Source organism: Procambarus clarkii, chromosome 1 (genome assembly GCF_040958095.1).
Source record: "Procambarus clarkii isolate CNS0578487 chromosome 1, FALCON_Pclarkii_2.0, whole genome shotgun sequence".
NCBI classification, from domain to species: Eukaryota; Metazoa; Arthropoda; class Malacostraca; order Decapoda; family Cambaridae; genus Procambarus; species Procambarus clarkii.
This window is the reverse complement of record NC_091150.1, coordinates 57,137,170-57,154,407: the sequence shown is the minus strand read 5'-3', so window position 1 is coordinate 57,154,407 and position 17,238 is coordinate 57,137,170. Positions and strand designations below refer to the sequence as shown.

The 17,238-nt window shown below is 42.3% G+C and overlaps 1 protein-coding gene across 1 annotated transcript in view; it reads right to left on the bottom strand.

The window, feature by feature from the left end:
* The window catches only part of Hacd2 (3-hydroxyacyl-CoA dehydratase 2), a 175,876-nt gene that overhangs the window by 56,948 nt on the left and 101,690 nt on the right, over positions 1 to 17,238 (bottom strand). The window contains exons 5-6 of the mRNA XM_045732646.2: positions 5,453 to 5,560; positions 1,814 to 1,941 (exon numbers count right to left, since the gene is read on the bottom strand). Coding sequence (XP_045588602.1) covers positions 1,814 to 1,941; positions 5,453 to 5,560 — 236 coding nt within the window. The remainder of the gene's footprint in view (positions 1 to 1,813; positions 1,942 to 5,452; positions 5,561 to 17,238) is intronic.

The window sequence follows — 17,238 nt, the reverse complement described above, 5'->3', positions numbered from 1 at the left end:
GTACACCATCCCCACAGGCAACAGGTATCGGTCGCCGCGTAGGTAGCAGGTCACGCAACACCTTGACGCCCTAACCAGCACAATACCAGTCCCTACCCAAGGCCAAACAAGGACCCCAAGCCCCAGCTGGCACCAAGGGCGAGGCAAATGCCGAGCAGCATGAACCTCTACAGGAATGTTTCCTGAATGCCCCAGGGAAGATAACCGTCACGCAGGGGAAGTACTAACAGGGCACTTAGGGAAGGACGCCCCTAAGTGTATGCAGCCCTGGAACTGATGAGGAACACCTGGCCACAAAACACAAAACACGGCAGTGAGCGCCACGAAGGCAAACACCACCAAGGAAACTGAGGCCAGAGAAGCGTCTGTCCCGGTTGACATTAGCTTACAAACTAAAGTGCTATGCAGAGGTCCAGGGGGGGCCCCCCCCTCCCCCTCTTGGGGAGGGGAGGGCTGCACGGTGGCAGTAGTTTGTTACGTTTGCTTGTTTCCTTGGGATTGTAGGGAGTACTATCTCTCTGTTCGGTTTTTGTTGTTAGTTTCTTACCATGTGGAATTTGTTTTGTAATGCCTACCTTTCTGGGTGCCTAACCCCGGTCGATTGCAGATAAGGAAAACCCTCAACCACAGGGGGGGGGGGCTTTCCAGGGCCATTGCTCCCTGAAACCTCTCTGAAGGGGTCCAGGTTCTGGCTCATGGTCCCTGGTAGGTCTCAACTCCATAGCTAATATCCCGGTCTAATATTACATACATTAGCCCGATAAGCTCCAGAGAGCCGTAGGAGCTTCCCTCAGAAAAGCCCTAATCTGGTTCCAAATCATCAAAACAACCTAAAGAAACAAGGAAAATAGAGTTTGAAATCTGTGAAAAAATTAGCGAAAAAATACTCCAAGTCCCAAATTCTGAAAGTTTTGACTGACTTATTTGTTGACTAATTTAATTCTGTCTTTACATAGTTAGGGATGGATATACACTTTCCAGGTTGTAAAGGTTATAACAAATTCAAATAATAAACAAAGTAGAAAAAAACTCAAAACCTAAGCAACAAAATTTCCCCTAAAAAAAATATTTTTTGGACATTGTTGAAAGTAACTGATAATAACTTTATACAATTTATTTATATAATATATAACAAAATAGAGAATATTACCATACTTACTCATAATTTTTTGTGTTATTATGTATTACTCACATATGATACAAAGGCACCAGCTGCATATCCACCTTGTGTACACTTTTTACTACTATTCTTCTTTGTGCATCGGACAGGTGCTCACATCTTTTTATTATTGCATTATCCATAAGTTCTTGTTAATATGAGCTATTCTCTTTATCAATAAAACTTTTTTTTTTTTTAAATATTCGCCTAAAATAAATTTCTGAAAATATATTGATGAAAGTTTCACGACGCTGAAGCCAACAAGTTGGAGATTTGTTTAACATTTTAAGGAATTTTTACATAATTCAAATATTTTTTGAATTATGCCCCCCCTTATGCTGAGCAGTTTAAGGGTTAATAATTCTAAAATGGATTAATATACAATGTATTTATGACATCCATATTAACCATAGCTAAATGTATCAAGGATTAAATGTTAAAACTTTATTTGTAAATTTACTAATGAAAAAATCGAACTTAAACCAATATGAAGAAGTTTAATAAGACAAAACAATTTTACATATTTTTTCCAAATATCTCCACATAGCTAAGCATTGTAATTTATATCTCATGGTGGTCCAACCTAGCATATAATTAGGAAGACAAAATTAAAGATATAGAATAAAATATAGTTACTGCAGTACAAATTCATACCTGAACTATAGCCTCAAAAACAGATCCTTTTGTGTACCCAACAATTGGATGAAGCACTTCAAGGAACTGTGTCATTAGACAAAGGTGCATCATCCATCCGACAGCCTCGTATGTTCCCTCCATGGAATCTATTAGTACAGTATATGTTATTATCAGTTATTATCTGAAACTAATGTTTTACATAAAATTTAATGTTAAAACTTGATGTTTTAAAACTGATAAAACCAATTTCATACAAATTTTGTAGAACCAAATAATGTAGAATAATGCTAAGAATCATCTGGGGGAAATAGATTTACAACATTTTAACATTTACAAATATTTTTTATTATACAAGAATAAAACTACTGAATGTACTGCAAATTAAATTGTTTATTAAAACACAACAGCAGTTTCCGTTGTGCAGTGGTAAGACACTCACCCGGAACTTTGCGAGCACTTTGGCCTGGGTTTGTATTCTTTAAAAAAAAATCGTGGGCCATATTCCCGGGTGTGAGAGCCTTAGTACTGAGTGAGCAACCAAGGCTGGTGCACACAGCATGAGCTCACAGCACTGCTGTTCAGCTTGTGACCACAGCATCACCTAATAATGTCAAAATATACATATATAACTTGTATTATTTAGCCATGATAGTCTTACAGAAGAGCCTGAGTGTGATAATGACTGTGTACAATGTTCAAATATCAATAATTCAATGCTGTTCACGATGTTCACAGTGCAAGCCACAGCACCACAGCATTATTTCGTCCATCTAGGAATCTTCAGACGACTTCCTAGGTTCTTTTTCAAAATAAACATGCGGTCAATTATTCATTTACAGGATTTAGTGACCAGTATTGTGATAACAGCAGGATTGTGGTGATAATAAGCACTGTACGTAGTATTGTGGGAGGAGGAATTGTGGTGAGGGAGAGAATTGAGGTAGCCTCACTGTGTGTGTGTGTGGCAGCCACTCTCGTTTTGCTCATCATATTTAGTGATGAGTGGTACATTTAGACTTAGTGGTTCGCTATGGTGAACACATTTGTACATGGGTATATACAATGTGTGTATATAGTGTAATAACAGCAACAGGAATGTGTTGGGAGGAGCTGTTTTGGTGAGGGAGGTGACGTAATCGTAGCGTCATCTACTGGCTGTTGTGTAATTTCTCATGCAGTGTATGGTGGCCACTGTAAAGTTTGGACACAATACTGGCTTACTTGCATAGTTCTGGTGAATAAAACATGTAGATAGGTATACATAACATGTGTAAATAATGTAATAAAAACAATATCAATATGGTGGGAGGAGCAATGTTGGGGAGTAAGATGTTGAAGGAGTAAGGGAGACACGATGTTGGAGGAGTGAGGAAGTGGCAGCTGACACTCCCGGAGTTCTGAGTGTGTTGATGGTGAATGTATGTAGTGTGTGATAGTGTATAGTGTGTAAATAGATTGTATATATACATAAATTAGCATGATGCATGGGAAATATGTGCAACATATGTGTACATATGTGTCATGCACGTAACACAGTGTCTTCGGACAGTACAGATGTTCTACTGCCATAATATAGTGTAAGTGTTCGTTATACATAGGATTGGCACGAATAAACAAATAAAAAATGTATTTGGAACTGCGCAAAAAAATGAACAAAAATATATTCGCGGCAACTCGCGCAACCTGCCCTGGGCGCCCTACCGGCCCAGGGGGCGTCCGCCACAGGCGACCAGGGAATTATGACGTCACGCGTGACCTTACGGATCCCATAGCTGCCAAAGTACATACAATTTTGATCTTCTGTTACTATACCCATACTCAGGGAAGGGTTTTGACACTTTCAGAACAAAAAAAGAATTTTTTTCCTGAGAATTTATTTCCTGCGCACTGGGTGGTGTCATATTTGGAAGCCGAGCAGTTAAGGGGTTAATAAACATTGTTTAGCATTCATACTTGAATATGTGAAAGTTGTAGGTCAATATGTGTGGAAATGAAGTCAAGAAAAAATAACCCCAAAAAACACAAAATATAGGGATAATTATAATAATTATAATGATTTAGGGGATATATTTAGGGTATACATTATATAAGTGAAAAATCCCTAATATGGTCCCTAATCATCAAAACAACCTAAAGAGACAAAAAAAAGTTTGAATTCAGAGAAAAAATCAGCCCCCAAAAATTAAAAGTCCCAAGTTTTGCGAGTTGTGACTAATTTAATTGTTGACCAATTTCATTCTATCTTAACATAGTTAGAGAAACACATGCATTCTCCAAGATGTAAAGGTTACAACGAAATCAAATAATAAACAAAGGAGAAAAAACTAAAATCTTAAAAAAAAAAAAAAAAAATCCCCTAAAAAATTTTTTTTGGGACATTGATGAAAGTAACGTATCTTAACGTTGGACAATGTATTTATATAATATATAACAAAATAGAGCATATTAATATAGTTACTCATTATTATTTGTGTTATAATGTATTACTCAACAATGATATAAAGGCACCAACTGCATATCCACTTTGTGGACACTTCTGACTACTATTCTTCTTCTTTGAGTGTTGGACAGGTGCTTGCATCTCTCTCTATTACTGCTTAATTCTTCAGTTCCAGTTATTAGGAGCTGTTCTCCATATCAACAAAACATTCTTATTTTAAAAAACCAGCGTTGAATCTAATGAAACACCATTTTCTGGGTGAGTCCTGGAGTGAGTTTCATCTCTGGGGCGGTGTATGGTTTTCCTGGCGGTCCTTCCGGGTTTCCAATCACTGCAAAGGGTTCTTCGGTCTTTGATAGGGTTGGCTTGACTTCCCTTCGGGGATGTTCCGGGACCGTCGTCTGGGACTGTGTCCTGTCACCTTGTATTGGGTGGTGCTGGCGGAGCCGCTCCTGCTTGCGTTCAGGTGGGTATAGTGATGAAATCTAAACACAGCATGTTACCACATGATTCAAGCAGACAACACCAGTAATGCCTCCAATATTCTACACATCTTGCTATGACTAGCTACAAAAGTGCTGTTATTACCATTTTCCTGTCACAAAATCCCAAATACGAATCGTTTCTTGATGTTGAGATGTAGGAAACAATGGCTGGGTGCTTCCTCATGCTGTGAATATCATATCAAGCATTGTATTCACTGATATCTGAATGTTGTACATAGTCTTTATCAAAGTCAGATCATCTATGAAACTATCAATGCAAAATAATTAGTTACCTATTTTATTCATCATTATTAAGTGGTGCTGTGAGCTGCTCCTGCATGCAACAGTCTTGGTCGCTCTCTCAGTACCGAGACACACTCGACTAGAATGGTTGCTGACGATTTTTCTCAAGATGGCTTCTGTTTCCTGGAGTCTGAGGCACAGGATGTGAGCCCCGTGTACCCACTGGAATTTGGAATCATTCCCTATGCCTAAAAGTGTCATATGGCGCACTGCGCACCCCCAATTCGGCGCCTTAAGGCACTCTGTGCAGTGCAATGGTTAATTAGTTTGATAACTTCAGGGAGCTGACAGGGCTCCCCACAGAAAAATAACAAAACCATAAGACATATTTCTTAATTAGATGTTTGACAAATTTAAAAAATCTTGAACCGAACAAAGTTAAATTAACTATTATTTTAAGAATAGTAAAAAGTAAATTTGTATGCTCACCTGGCCCGTCTCTGAGGTACCGTGTGCTCATCACAGACATGACATATATAAAGCCAACAAGCTGCCACAGATTATACAGCATCAGATACACTTTCTTCAGATTCTCCTCTGTAAAACATGACAAAATTCATGAATAATTTTGTACAATACTACAAACACTATAATTTTATGTGCAACAATGCTTTTTGTAACTGTATGAGGGCTGTTCCTAGAAAAATCATATGCAGAGCAAACTGAAATTTTAGAGTACTATACAGTGTAGGGAAAAAATAGATCAGGTTCTAGTGACCCATCATTGAAAGTAATGAAATGCCAATTTCTGGAAAAGCCTCTGTGGTTCCTTGAAAATATCTTCCAGAGATTGCTTCATACTAAAATGTCACATCAGCTGCATAAGTTCTGTTTGGCCTACTAGGAACCAGAGCCAAAGTCTGGCCCCCCTCATAAGAGGCACAGGGAGTAGGTGACAAGCTGCCATTCCTCCAGAAAAAGCCTCCAGAATGTGTGTGTAGCTTTTATAGAAAACTGGAGGTTTCAAAGATAACAAAGCCTCAAAACTGCCAAACAACCTCCGCAAATGATTCACATAGAACAAGGGATTCACTCAAAATGATTCACTGATTACCACCACCAGCTGGCTACCCTCCGTTAGTTCTGAATAAGATGAACAAACCTACGATGATCCAATGAACCAGGATGGAGGAAGGGTGCCAGGGAGCCACCTGGCCTTCTCCAGAAATTGGCATTTCATTACACTCAACAGTGGGTTTTTGGAGGAAGCCCTTTGTGGCTCCCTGCAACTAACCAGGGAGAATACAAGGGAACTAACCAGGAAGGAGAGGAGGCAGCACTTAAGATGAAAAAACCAGCGTTGAATGTAATGAAACGCCATTTTCTGGGTGAGACCCGGAGGCTCCCCGGAGCTTTACCGGCTGATATGCTAATGTCAGACTTTGGCATCAGTCATGTGTATGGAGTTCTAGGGCCTACCGGGGACCACGGCCAGAACCTGGCCCCCTTAGAGAGGCAAGGGGAGCAATGGCCTATAGAAACCCCCGTGTGGTTGGAAGCATTCTATGTCTGCCATCGACCGTGTAACACTGTAAAAGTGTTTGGTTTATTTGTATTTAATACATACATAGAGTACATGAGTCACAGACAGGAATTTGAGAGGGCGCCAGCTTGGTCGGCCTGAGTTTCACACCTCTAAGAGTTAATGACCCCAAGTGACCTGAGGTCAGATCATGTGAATTTCACCTTACTTCTGCTAATCTTATAATTGGAGCCTGGTAGCCTTCAAACATGCCGACGTTTAAGGAGTGGCTTGGTAGAGAGCCGGAGGCTATCTACTTGTGGGCGGAGTTAGCTACTAGGTTCCCCAATATATACTCGGAGAGCTATCAATTCGAAAGCATTAACAAGACAGACAGAACAGCAGTCAGCAGAGCAGAGGAGACGGCCCTAGCAGGGTGGCTGTCGGCCGGCAGGGCGGGACAGTCTCTGTCAACTATAGACACCCCCCCCTCTATCCAGCTATAGGCACACACTTGGTGAGTTGAACATTAAGGTGACTTGGTCGTGTTTTACAAGTGTTGTGTGATGATCAGGGGCAGTCAGTTGTGGTGTTCTCAGATTCTTGGAGGATGACTCACTTTGAATACTGTATTAATCTTTAACATTTTAATCGAATTGCTTAAAGTATGATACATCATGAAAAATATAATTGTTGAATTTATTATTTAAATGGACTTTATTTTGTTCCCTAGAGAGTTTTGAGTTGAGGTGAGAAAGCCTCTGTGGTTACTGGTTTCATGGTTTAGAATGAGTACATGATAAAGATGAGACATACTAATAATGACCTCTTGATAACATCTTTTGTGAATATTGTGATACAGACAAGTTCCATTCCTTGTCTTGTATGAAATGGTCTTGAATGGATGGTGGCAGCATTTCGTCTTCTACTATCTACTCTTCTACTTCTACTATCTACTCTTCTACTTCTACCTATCTACTCCTCTCCCTCCACCCCTCTCTAAACTCTCACTTTCAACTAATGGCCCTCCTCGCTCCTCCCACCTCTCTGCCTTTCACCCCAAACCCTCACTAATTACTTCACTATTCATTTCTTTCCTTTCGTTTTCTCTTATACGTTTGTGGCAGTGAAATGTATTCTAGAGTTCTCTCTAGAGTTTCAGGTAGCGGATCAAGTTACGGCGCCTTGTAGTCTTAGCACCTAGGTAGTCAAATACCTAGGTTACAAGGTGTTGAACGAGAGAGGTTGCCTTAGGAACTCTGGGAGTGCTCTAGAATAGTTAGCTAACTGAGGACGGGATAACGGACTAGAGAAAGCTGTTTCCCCCAGCCTCGTTAGTTAACTGGGGGGTGGTATAATGGACAAGATAGAGCTATTTCCCCCACCCCCCCTTTACAATGTTGGCAGCGGTGTTGAACAATGTTTATGGTAGTGTTCATTTAACATTGTTCAGTCCCACGTGTCTTTTGCCGTTCAGGCGCTATCAGGGAGATCGTGACAGGTGTTTAATATTCGCGAGTTAGCGAGTTTTTTTCAGGTTAGGAGATAGTGATTCTCTGGCGATGTGGTTTAGTGATTTTGGGAGTTTTGTGAAGTTCAGGGAATGTTCACCAGACCTTGCGTGTGTAGTGATTTATGTTAGTGATAAGATTTGGTGATTTGGGAACTTCAGTGTGTTGTAGTGGAGCTCAGCTGAGTGTGACAGGTGACCTCGCATGTCCCAGAGGGACACCCAGCCACCGCTGGTCCCCAGGTCAGTTGGGGAGTGGCAGGTGTAGTTCTTAAGTAGTTTAAGTTGTGGTTCTGCCCAAATTATTGCGATCGACTGTTTTACTCCTTTTGAACGCAATAATCCGAGGTGTACTGGTATTGTACAGCATGCTAGGGGGAGGCTTAGTATGTCAGTAGACTTCACGTTGGGGACGCTCGACGTTAGATAGTCTGGTCACAGGGGTGGCAAAAGTTTTGAGTTGTTGACCGGCGGAGAAGCTAGGGAAACACTCTGGGTCACGTAGGTGGCTGTAGGTTAAGGGTGGGAGTAACGGCTGTTTAAGTACGTAAGATTAGGAACGGTATAGTTAAGTTAGGCTAGTGTTTTGTCTTTTAGTATTGATATTTTTTGTGGAGATTCGTTAGTGACAAATTAAAAGTTTGATGACCTTATTATCTTTAAATTCCTCAATAAATTGTCCAGCGGCTGGTTTGTCTGAGCTGGCTGCCTCCCCATGCCTTGTAACACTATGGATACCACTTCTCCTTCTAAATTTTTCAAACCAGCCCCTGCTTACCTTGAGGTTACCTTGAGGTGCTTCTGGGGCTTAGCGTCCCCGCGACCCGGTCGTCGACAAGGCCTCCTGGTTGCCGGACTGATCAACCAGGCTGTTGGACGCGGCTGCTCGCAGCCTGACGTATGAGTCACAGCCTGGTTGATCAGGTATCCTTTGGAGGTGCTTATCCAGTTCTCTCTTGAACACTGTGAGGGGTCGGCCAGTTATGCCCCTTATGTGTAGTGGAAGCGTGTTGAACAGTCTCGGGCCTCTGATGTTGATAAGAGTTCTCTCTCAGAGTACCTGTTGCACCTCTGCTTTTCAACCGGGGTATTCTGCACATCCTGCCATGTCTTCTGGTCTCATGTGATGTTATTTCTGTGTGCAGGTTTGGGACCAGCCCCTCTAATATTTTCCACGTGTAAATTATTATGTACCTCTCCCGCCTGCGCTCAAGGGAGTACAGTTTTAGGCTCTTTAGTCGGTCCCAATAGTTTAGATGTTTTACTGAGTGGATTCTAGCAGTAAAGGATCTCTGCATGCTCTCCAGGTCAGCAATTTCTCCAGCTTTGAAAGGGGCTGTCATTGTGCAGCAGTACTCCACTCTAGAGAGCACAAGCGTTTTGAAAAGTATCATCATCGGTATAGCATCTCTAGTGTGAAAAGTTCTTGTTATCCAACCTGTCATTTTTCTTGCAGTTGTGACGGCTACTTTATTGTGTTCTTTAAAGGTAAGGTCTTCCGACATGAGTACACCCAGATCCTTTACATTGCCTTTTCGTTCTATGTTATGATTTGCCTGAGTTTTGTACGTGGTTTCCATTTTTATATTTTCATTTTTTCCATAGCGCATGAGCTGGAACTTATCTTCGTTAAACACCATATTATTTTCTGTAGCCCATAGAAAGACCTGATCTACATCTGACTCGAGGTTTGCCGTGTCCTCATTGTTGCCTACTCTCATGAAGATCCTAGTGTCATCTGCAAAGGATGATACAGTGCTATAGGTTGTGTTCTTGTCTATGTCCAATATGAGGATGAGAAAAAGTACTGGAGCAAGCACAGTACCCTGGGGGACTGAGCTCTTCACGGTTGATGGGCTGGATTTTATTTTGTTGACTATTACACATTGGGTTCTGTTGGTCAGGAAATTGTAGATCTAGCTGCCTATTTTTCCGGTAATTCCTTTTGAACGCATTTTATGTGCAATAACACCATGGCCACATTTATCAAAAGCTTTTGCGAAATCTGTGTAAATTACATCAGCGTTTTGTTTGTCTTCCATAGCATCTAATGCCATATCATAGTGGTCCAGCAACTGCGACAGGCAAGAGCGCCCTGTTCTGAAACCATGTTGTCCGGGGTTATGGAGATGCTGTGATTCCATGTATTTTTTTGTGATCTTACTTCTTAGCACTCTCTCAAAAATTTTTATGATATGCGATGTTAGTGCTATCGGTCTGTAATTTTTTGCCTCTGCCTTATTTCCTCCTTTATGAAGTGGTGCTACCTCTGCTGTTTTTAGTATATCAGGAATAACGCCAGTATCTAGGCTTTGTCTCCACAGAATGTGGAGGGCCTGCGATAGTGGTTTTTTACAGTTCTTTATGAATATGGAGTTCCAAGAATCCGGGCTTGGTGCAGAGTGCATAGGCATACTGTTTATGGCTTCTTCAAAATCCAGTGGGGATAGGGTGACGTCTGATATATGATTTGATGTTGGTATCATATCCATGAAAAATTCATTTGGGTTATCAATCTTTATAATATTTATGCTTGCCTTAAACTCTTTCGTATCTGCATCACTCGTTGCAGGGGTATTCTTTAGAAGGTCTTCGTGCAATACCCTGGCTTTCTCACAAATAATGGCCTCCGAAACACTATCACCCCTTTATCACCCCCACAATCGACTTGAGAATGGTCCAGGACGGACCGAAGCGTCGTCATCCCTTCAACTTCTAGTGTGTGGTCTGGTCAACATACTTCAGCCACGTTATTGTGACTCATCGCCTGCACTATCACACCTTAACTCCTTGCCGTGTATCCAAATTAATAACAACTTTTCCACTTCTTCAAGTATTTGTGGTCTTTGTTTCGTTATTGTTCTTACTCCTTTTGCCACTTTAGCACTCATAATCTCATTTTTCTTCTTAAGTATAGTGCATATTGTTGATGTGGCTTTGTTGTACTGCCTACAAAGTTCAACAACACGTGTACCGTTCTCATACTTCCGAATGATCTCTTGTTTCTCCTCTATTGTCATCCTCACATGGGCTTTCTGGCCTTTATCCTTACCACTGGCTTTCTTGGGACCCATGGTGAGATATATAATAACAAATTGTATAGTCAAATGACCAAAAATCCAACAAAACACTGAAAATCCGGGTGAAGAATTGATGTGGGGTAGTCACTGAGCGCGAGACAATGGTAAAAAGAGGGGCAGAGGGGCGACGATCGCCGAACCACCACGCGCTAGGTCGCCCTGTACGCGTATCAACAAACTCGCGTCCCGAGGTAATCCTCGCCTTCCGAGACATATTTTCCGAGGAAATCCTGCTCGTATTCCGAAAAACTTGCATACAGGAGCACTCGCATTCTGAGGTACCACTGTATATTATATATATATAAATATATATATATATATACAGAGCACCACTTGGTTTCCGAACCCCTTGGGGACGAGACCCGTCGGTTAACATGTAAGTTCGTATACGAGAAATAGAGGGGAAAAATAAACTAGAAATGTAAAAAGAAATTTTTCCGAAAAATTTATGAAAAAAACTCTAGGGAAAAAAAATCGTCAGGTTCATGGCGTAAATGCGACCGTGTTTTGTTTGTACTCATCAATAAGTGAAGTCCTGATCCGCTTTATAAAAGTCCTTAATTGTTCCTAACTGATTATTAAGACGTCTGGCAAACATCCTCTGGATGTTTCCTGCCAGCCTGCAGGCACATCCTGCCTAAAATATACGATGATGTACTGTACATTTAAGAAACAAATCTGGGTCACAGGTCTGTGGAGTGTGGTTAGGCTTACGGAGTCAGCCGGTCCCTCCCCCACCACCAACACACCTCCCCCTCTCCCCCCACCACCGACACACCTCCCCCTCTCCCCCCCACCACCGACACACCTCCCCCTCTCCCCCCACCACCGACACACCTCCCCCTATCCCCCCCACCACCGACACACCTCCCCCTCTCCCCCTACCCCAAACCCATACACACACACACACACACACACTCTCAAAGGTCACGTGGTTCACAGTTCACTTCAACACCCATATATCGCTTCCTGCCTGCCTGCCACCTTCCCACCCTGCCAGCCTGCTTCCTTCCCAGCCTGCCTCCTTCCCAGCCTGCCAGCCTGCCTCCTTCCCAGCCTGCCAGCCTGCCAGCCAGCCTGCCAGCCAGCCTGCCTGCCAGCCTGCTTCCTTTCCAGCCAGCCTGCCTCCCCCCCTGCCATCATGCTAACGGGTAGTGTGTGTTAGGCTTATCTTCGGGAATGAGCCGGTCTCACCCCCACCACCAACAAACCACCCGCCCCCCTACATCCCATCTCTCAAGGTCACGCGGTTCAACCGCGTGACTACCACTCACTCCCTGCCTGCAAGCTAGCCTGCCTGCCTGTGCCTGCCTGTGCCTGCCAGCCTGCCTTTCCCTCCCTAATTCTCACTACTTCCATCCCTTCCTGCCTACCTCCTAGCATCTCTCCCTACCTCCCCCTCCCTCTTAGCATCTCTCCCTACCTCCTAACATCTCTCCCTACCTCCCCCTCCCTCCTAGCATCTCTCTCCCCCCCTCTCTCACTGATTCTCCCCCCCCCCCTCATTCATACTGCCTCCCACCTAAGTTCCATCGTCCATCCACCCACCAGTCAGCCATCACTGACACAATGGGTGCATTTGGAGCCAACATGGTGCACAGATGTTTCTTGATTGTGCAGGTATGTAAAACAAAAGCACAGAATGAACATTCCAGCCTTATGGCAATTCAAAATAATAGGAATAATAGGCCGTGAATCTGTGAAGTCACAGTGGGCAAACTGGACCATCGCCCACCCACCACAACAAGCCGGCGTGACGCTTGGCAGACCCCTTCCTACCCGAACTTTGTTCGGGTAGCATGACTCCCCAACCCCAATCGGGAAACTGGAAGTTTCGGATAACTAAAGTTCGGAAACCAAGTGGTGCTCTGTATATATATATATATTATTATTAAATATGACCGAAAAAGTAAGATTAATAATTCTAACACGAATTTTCTCAATCTTTCGTACATTTCTTTTCACTGTTGGAGGTAAATCAAAAATCAATTCTCCAAAATTCATTTTTATTTCTAGTCTGACGCGACACGAGCGCGTTTCGTAAAACTTATAACATTTTCAAAGACTTTAGTTCACAAATACACAACTGAATAGAACTTATGCATCTCCGATTTTATATCTACATTTGAGTGAGGTGGAAGGGGTGATGTGGCATTAACACAAGACAGAACAAGATGTGGCATTAATAGGGTATTAATTTCATCAACACAAGACAGAACAAGAGGTGATATTAATAGGGTATTAATTTCATCAACACAAGACAGAACACGAAACAATGGATATTGAATAGAAGTGTTTGTAGAAAGCCTATTGGTCCATATTTCTTGATGCTTCTATATTGGAGCGGAGTCTTGAGGTGGGTAGAACATAGTTGTGCAATAATTGGCTGTTGATTGCTGGTGTTGACTTCTTGATGTGTAGTGCCTCGCAAACGTCAAGCCGCCTGCTATCGCTGTATCTATCGATGATTTCTGTGTTGTTTACTAGGATTTCTCTGGCGATGGTTTGGTTGTGGGAAGAGAGGTTTCCACACTGCAGTCTACACTAAGGAAACAAACATAGGAATGTGCCTAATTGCCAACAGCGACTGCCCAGACAGGTACAAGAGGAGTGTTGTTAACGCATATGTCGACCGTGCTCTCAGCCACAGCTCAGAATGGAAGCAAGTCGACGAAGAACTCTGTAGGGTAAGGCAGGCCCTAGTCAATAACGGCTTCTCCAATGGTTTCGTCGAAGACATCATAAGAAGGAAAGTGAAAAGCCATGCAACCTCTGAAGAGACAACTAACACAACACCTATACCCCCTATTAGACTATTTTACAGGAACTTCTTTTCCACAGCTCATAAAACAGAGGAAAGGGTCCTGAAAGATATTGTTAATAGAAACATTACCCCTACAGACAAAAATCAGAGGATACAACTGACGATTTACTATAAAACCAGAAAAACGGCCAGCCTACTCATGAGAAACTCTCCAGACACAAAACAGAACGCTTTAAAAGAGACTAACGTCGTCTATGCCTTCAAATGCCCTCTTGGGGACTGTAAGCTCCAAAAAAAACCAGTATATAGGCAAGACAACAACATCTCTTTCTAGGCGTTTAACGATGCATAAGCAACAGGGCTCCATTAAGGAACATATAATCTCTTCCCACAACCAAACCATCGCCAGAGAAATCCTAGTAAACAACACAGAAATCATCGATAGATACAGCGATAGCAGGCGGCTTGACGTTTGCGAGGCACTACACATCAAGAAGTCAACACCAGCAATCAACAGCCAATTATTGCACAACTATATTCTACCCACCTCAAGACTCCGCTCCAATATAGAAGCATCAAGAAATATGGACCAATAGGCTTTCTACAAACACTTCTATTCAATATCCATTGTTTCGTGTTCTGTCTTGTGTTGATGAAATTAATACCCTATTAATATCACCTCTTGTTCTGTTTTGTGTTGATGAAATTAATACCCTATTAATGCCACATCTTGTTCTGTCTTGTGTTAATGCCACATCACCCCTTCCACCTCACTCAAATGTAGATATAAAATCGGAGATGCGTAAGTTCTATTCAGTTGTGTATTTGTGAACTAAAGTCTTTGAAAATGTAATAAGTTTTACGAAACGCGCTCGTGTCGCGTCAGACTAGAAATAAAAATGAATTTTGGAGAATTGATTTTTGATTTACCTCCAACAGTGAAAAGAAATGTACGAAAGATTGAGAAAATTCGTGTTAGAATTATTAATCTTACTTTTTCGGTCATATTTAATAATATATGTCTACAGGAAAGACTGCTACCAAAATATACTAATATATATATATATATATATATAACTGAAAACTCACACCCCAGAAGTGACTCGAACCCATACTCCCACAACTGGTATGTACAGGGACGCCTTAATCCGCTTGACCATCACGACCGGACATAAGGAAGTGATAGCCGAGGCTATATGAACCACTATATGAGGTGATTTGATAAAATGCTATGCCCAAGATTACCATCCGAGTGCCGGCGGGGAAGTGGTTCATATAGCCTCGGCTATCACTTCCTTATGTCCGGTCGTGATGGTCAAGCGGATTAAGGCGTCCCTGTACATACCAGTTGTGGGAGTATGGGTTCGAGTCACTTCTGGGGTGTGAGTTTTCAGTTGTATATAGTCCTGGGGACCATTCAGGCTTGTTTGCATTTGTGTTCCTCACGTGTGCCCCAAAGAATGAGGTGATTTGATAAAATGCTATGCCCAAGATTACCATCCGAGTGCCGGCGGGGAAGTGGTTCATATAGCCTCGGCTATCACTTCCTTATGTCCGGTCGTGATGGTCAAGCGGATTAAGGCGTCCCTGTACATACCAGTTGTGGGAGTATGGGTTCGAGTCACTTCTGGGGTGTGAGTTTTCAGTTGTATATAGTCCTGGGGACCATTCAGGCTTGTTTGCATTTGTGTTCCTCACGTGTGCCCCAAAGAATGAGGTGATTTGATAAAATGCTATGCCCAAGATTACCATCCGAGTGCCGGCGGGGAAGTGGTTCATATAGCCTCGGCTATCACTTCCTTATGTCCGGTCGTGATGGTCAAGCGGATTAAGGCGTCCCTGTACATACCAGTTGTGGGAGTATGGGTTCGAGTCACTTCTGGGGTGTGAGTTTTCAGTTGTATATAGTCCTGGGGACCATTCAGGCTTGTTTGCATTTGTGTTCCTCACGTGTGCCCCAAAGAATGAGGTGATTTGATAAAATGCTATGCCCAAGATTACCATCCGAGTGCCGGCGGGGAAGTGGTTCATATAGCCTCGGCTATCACTTCCTTATGTCCGGTCGTGATGGTCAAGCGGATTAAGGCGTCCCTGTACATACCAGTTGTGGGAGTATGGGTTCGAGTCACTTCTGGGGTGTGAGTTTTCAGTTGTATATAGTCCTGGGGACCATTCAGGCTTGTTTGCATTTGTGTTCCTCACGTGTGCCCCAAAGAATGAGGTGATTTGATAAAATGCTATGCCCAAGATTACCATCCGAGTGCCGGCGGGGAAGTGGTTCATATAGCCTCGGCTATCACTTCCTTATGTCCGGTCGTGATGGTCAAGCGGATTAAGGCGTCCCTGTACATACCAGTTGTGGGAGTATGGGTTCGAGTCACTTCTGGGGTGTGAGTTTTCAGTTGTATATAGTCCTGGGGACCATTCAGGCTTGTTTGCATTTGTGTTCCTCACGTGTGCCCCAAAGAATGAGGTGATTTGATAAAATGCTATGCCCAAGATTACCATCCGAGTGCCGGCGGGGAAGTGGTTCATATAGCCTCGGCTATCACTTCCTTATGTCCGGTCGTGATGGTCAAGCGGATTAAGGCGTCCCTGTACATACCAGTTGTGGGAGTATGGGTTCGAGTCACTTCTGGGGTGTGAGTTTTCAGTTGTATATAGTCCTGGGGACCATTCAGGCTTGTTTGCATATATAAATATATATATATATATATATATATATATATATATATATATATATATATATATATATATATATATATATATATATATATATATATATATATATATATATATATATATATATGTCGTACCTAGTAGCCAGAACGCACCTCTCAGCCTACTATGCAAGGCCCGATTTGCCTAATAAGCCAAGTTTTCATGAATTAATATATTTTCTCAAAATTTTTTCTTATGAAATGATAAAGCTACCCATTTCATTATGTATGAGGTCAATTTTTTTTTATTGGAGTTAAAATTAACGTAGATATATGACCGAACCTAACCAACCCTACCTAACCTAACCTAACCTATCTTTATAGGTTAGGTTGGGTTAGGTCGCCGAAAAAGTTAGGTTAGGTTAGGTTAGGTAGTCGAAAAACAATTAATTCATGAAAACCTGGCTTATTAGGCAAATCGGGCTTTGAATAGTAGGCTGAGAAGTGCGTTCTGGCTACTAGGTACGACATATATATATATATATATATATATAATATATGCAATTGACGATCACAAAACACTGATCATTTTATGCGGAAAATCCACAAAGAAATATGAAATGAGGTGAACGTTTCGGCTTTGTTAAAGCCTTTGTCAACACCAGACTGACTAAGGAGAAGGGAGAAGGGGGAGGATATATAGGCCGACACCTGACCAACCCATCCCTAGGGTTGGTCA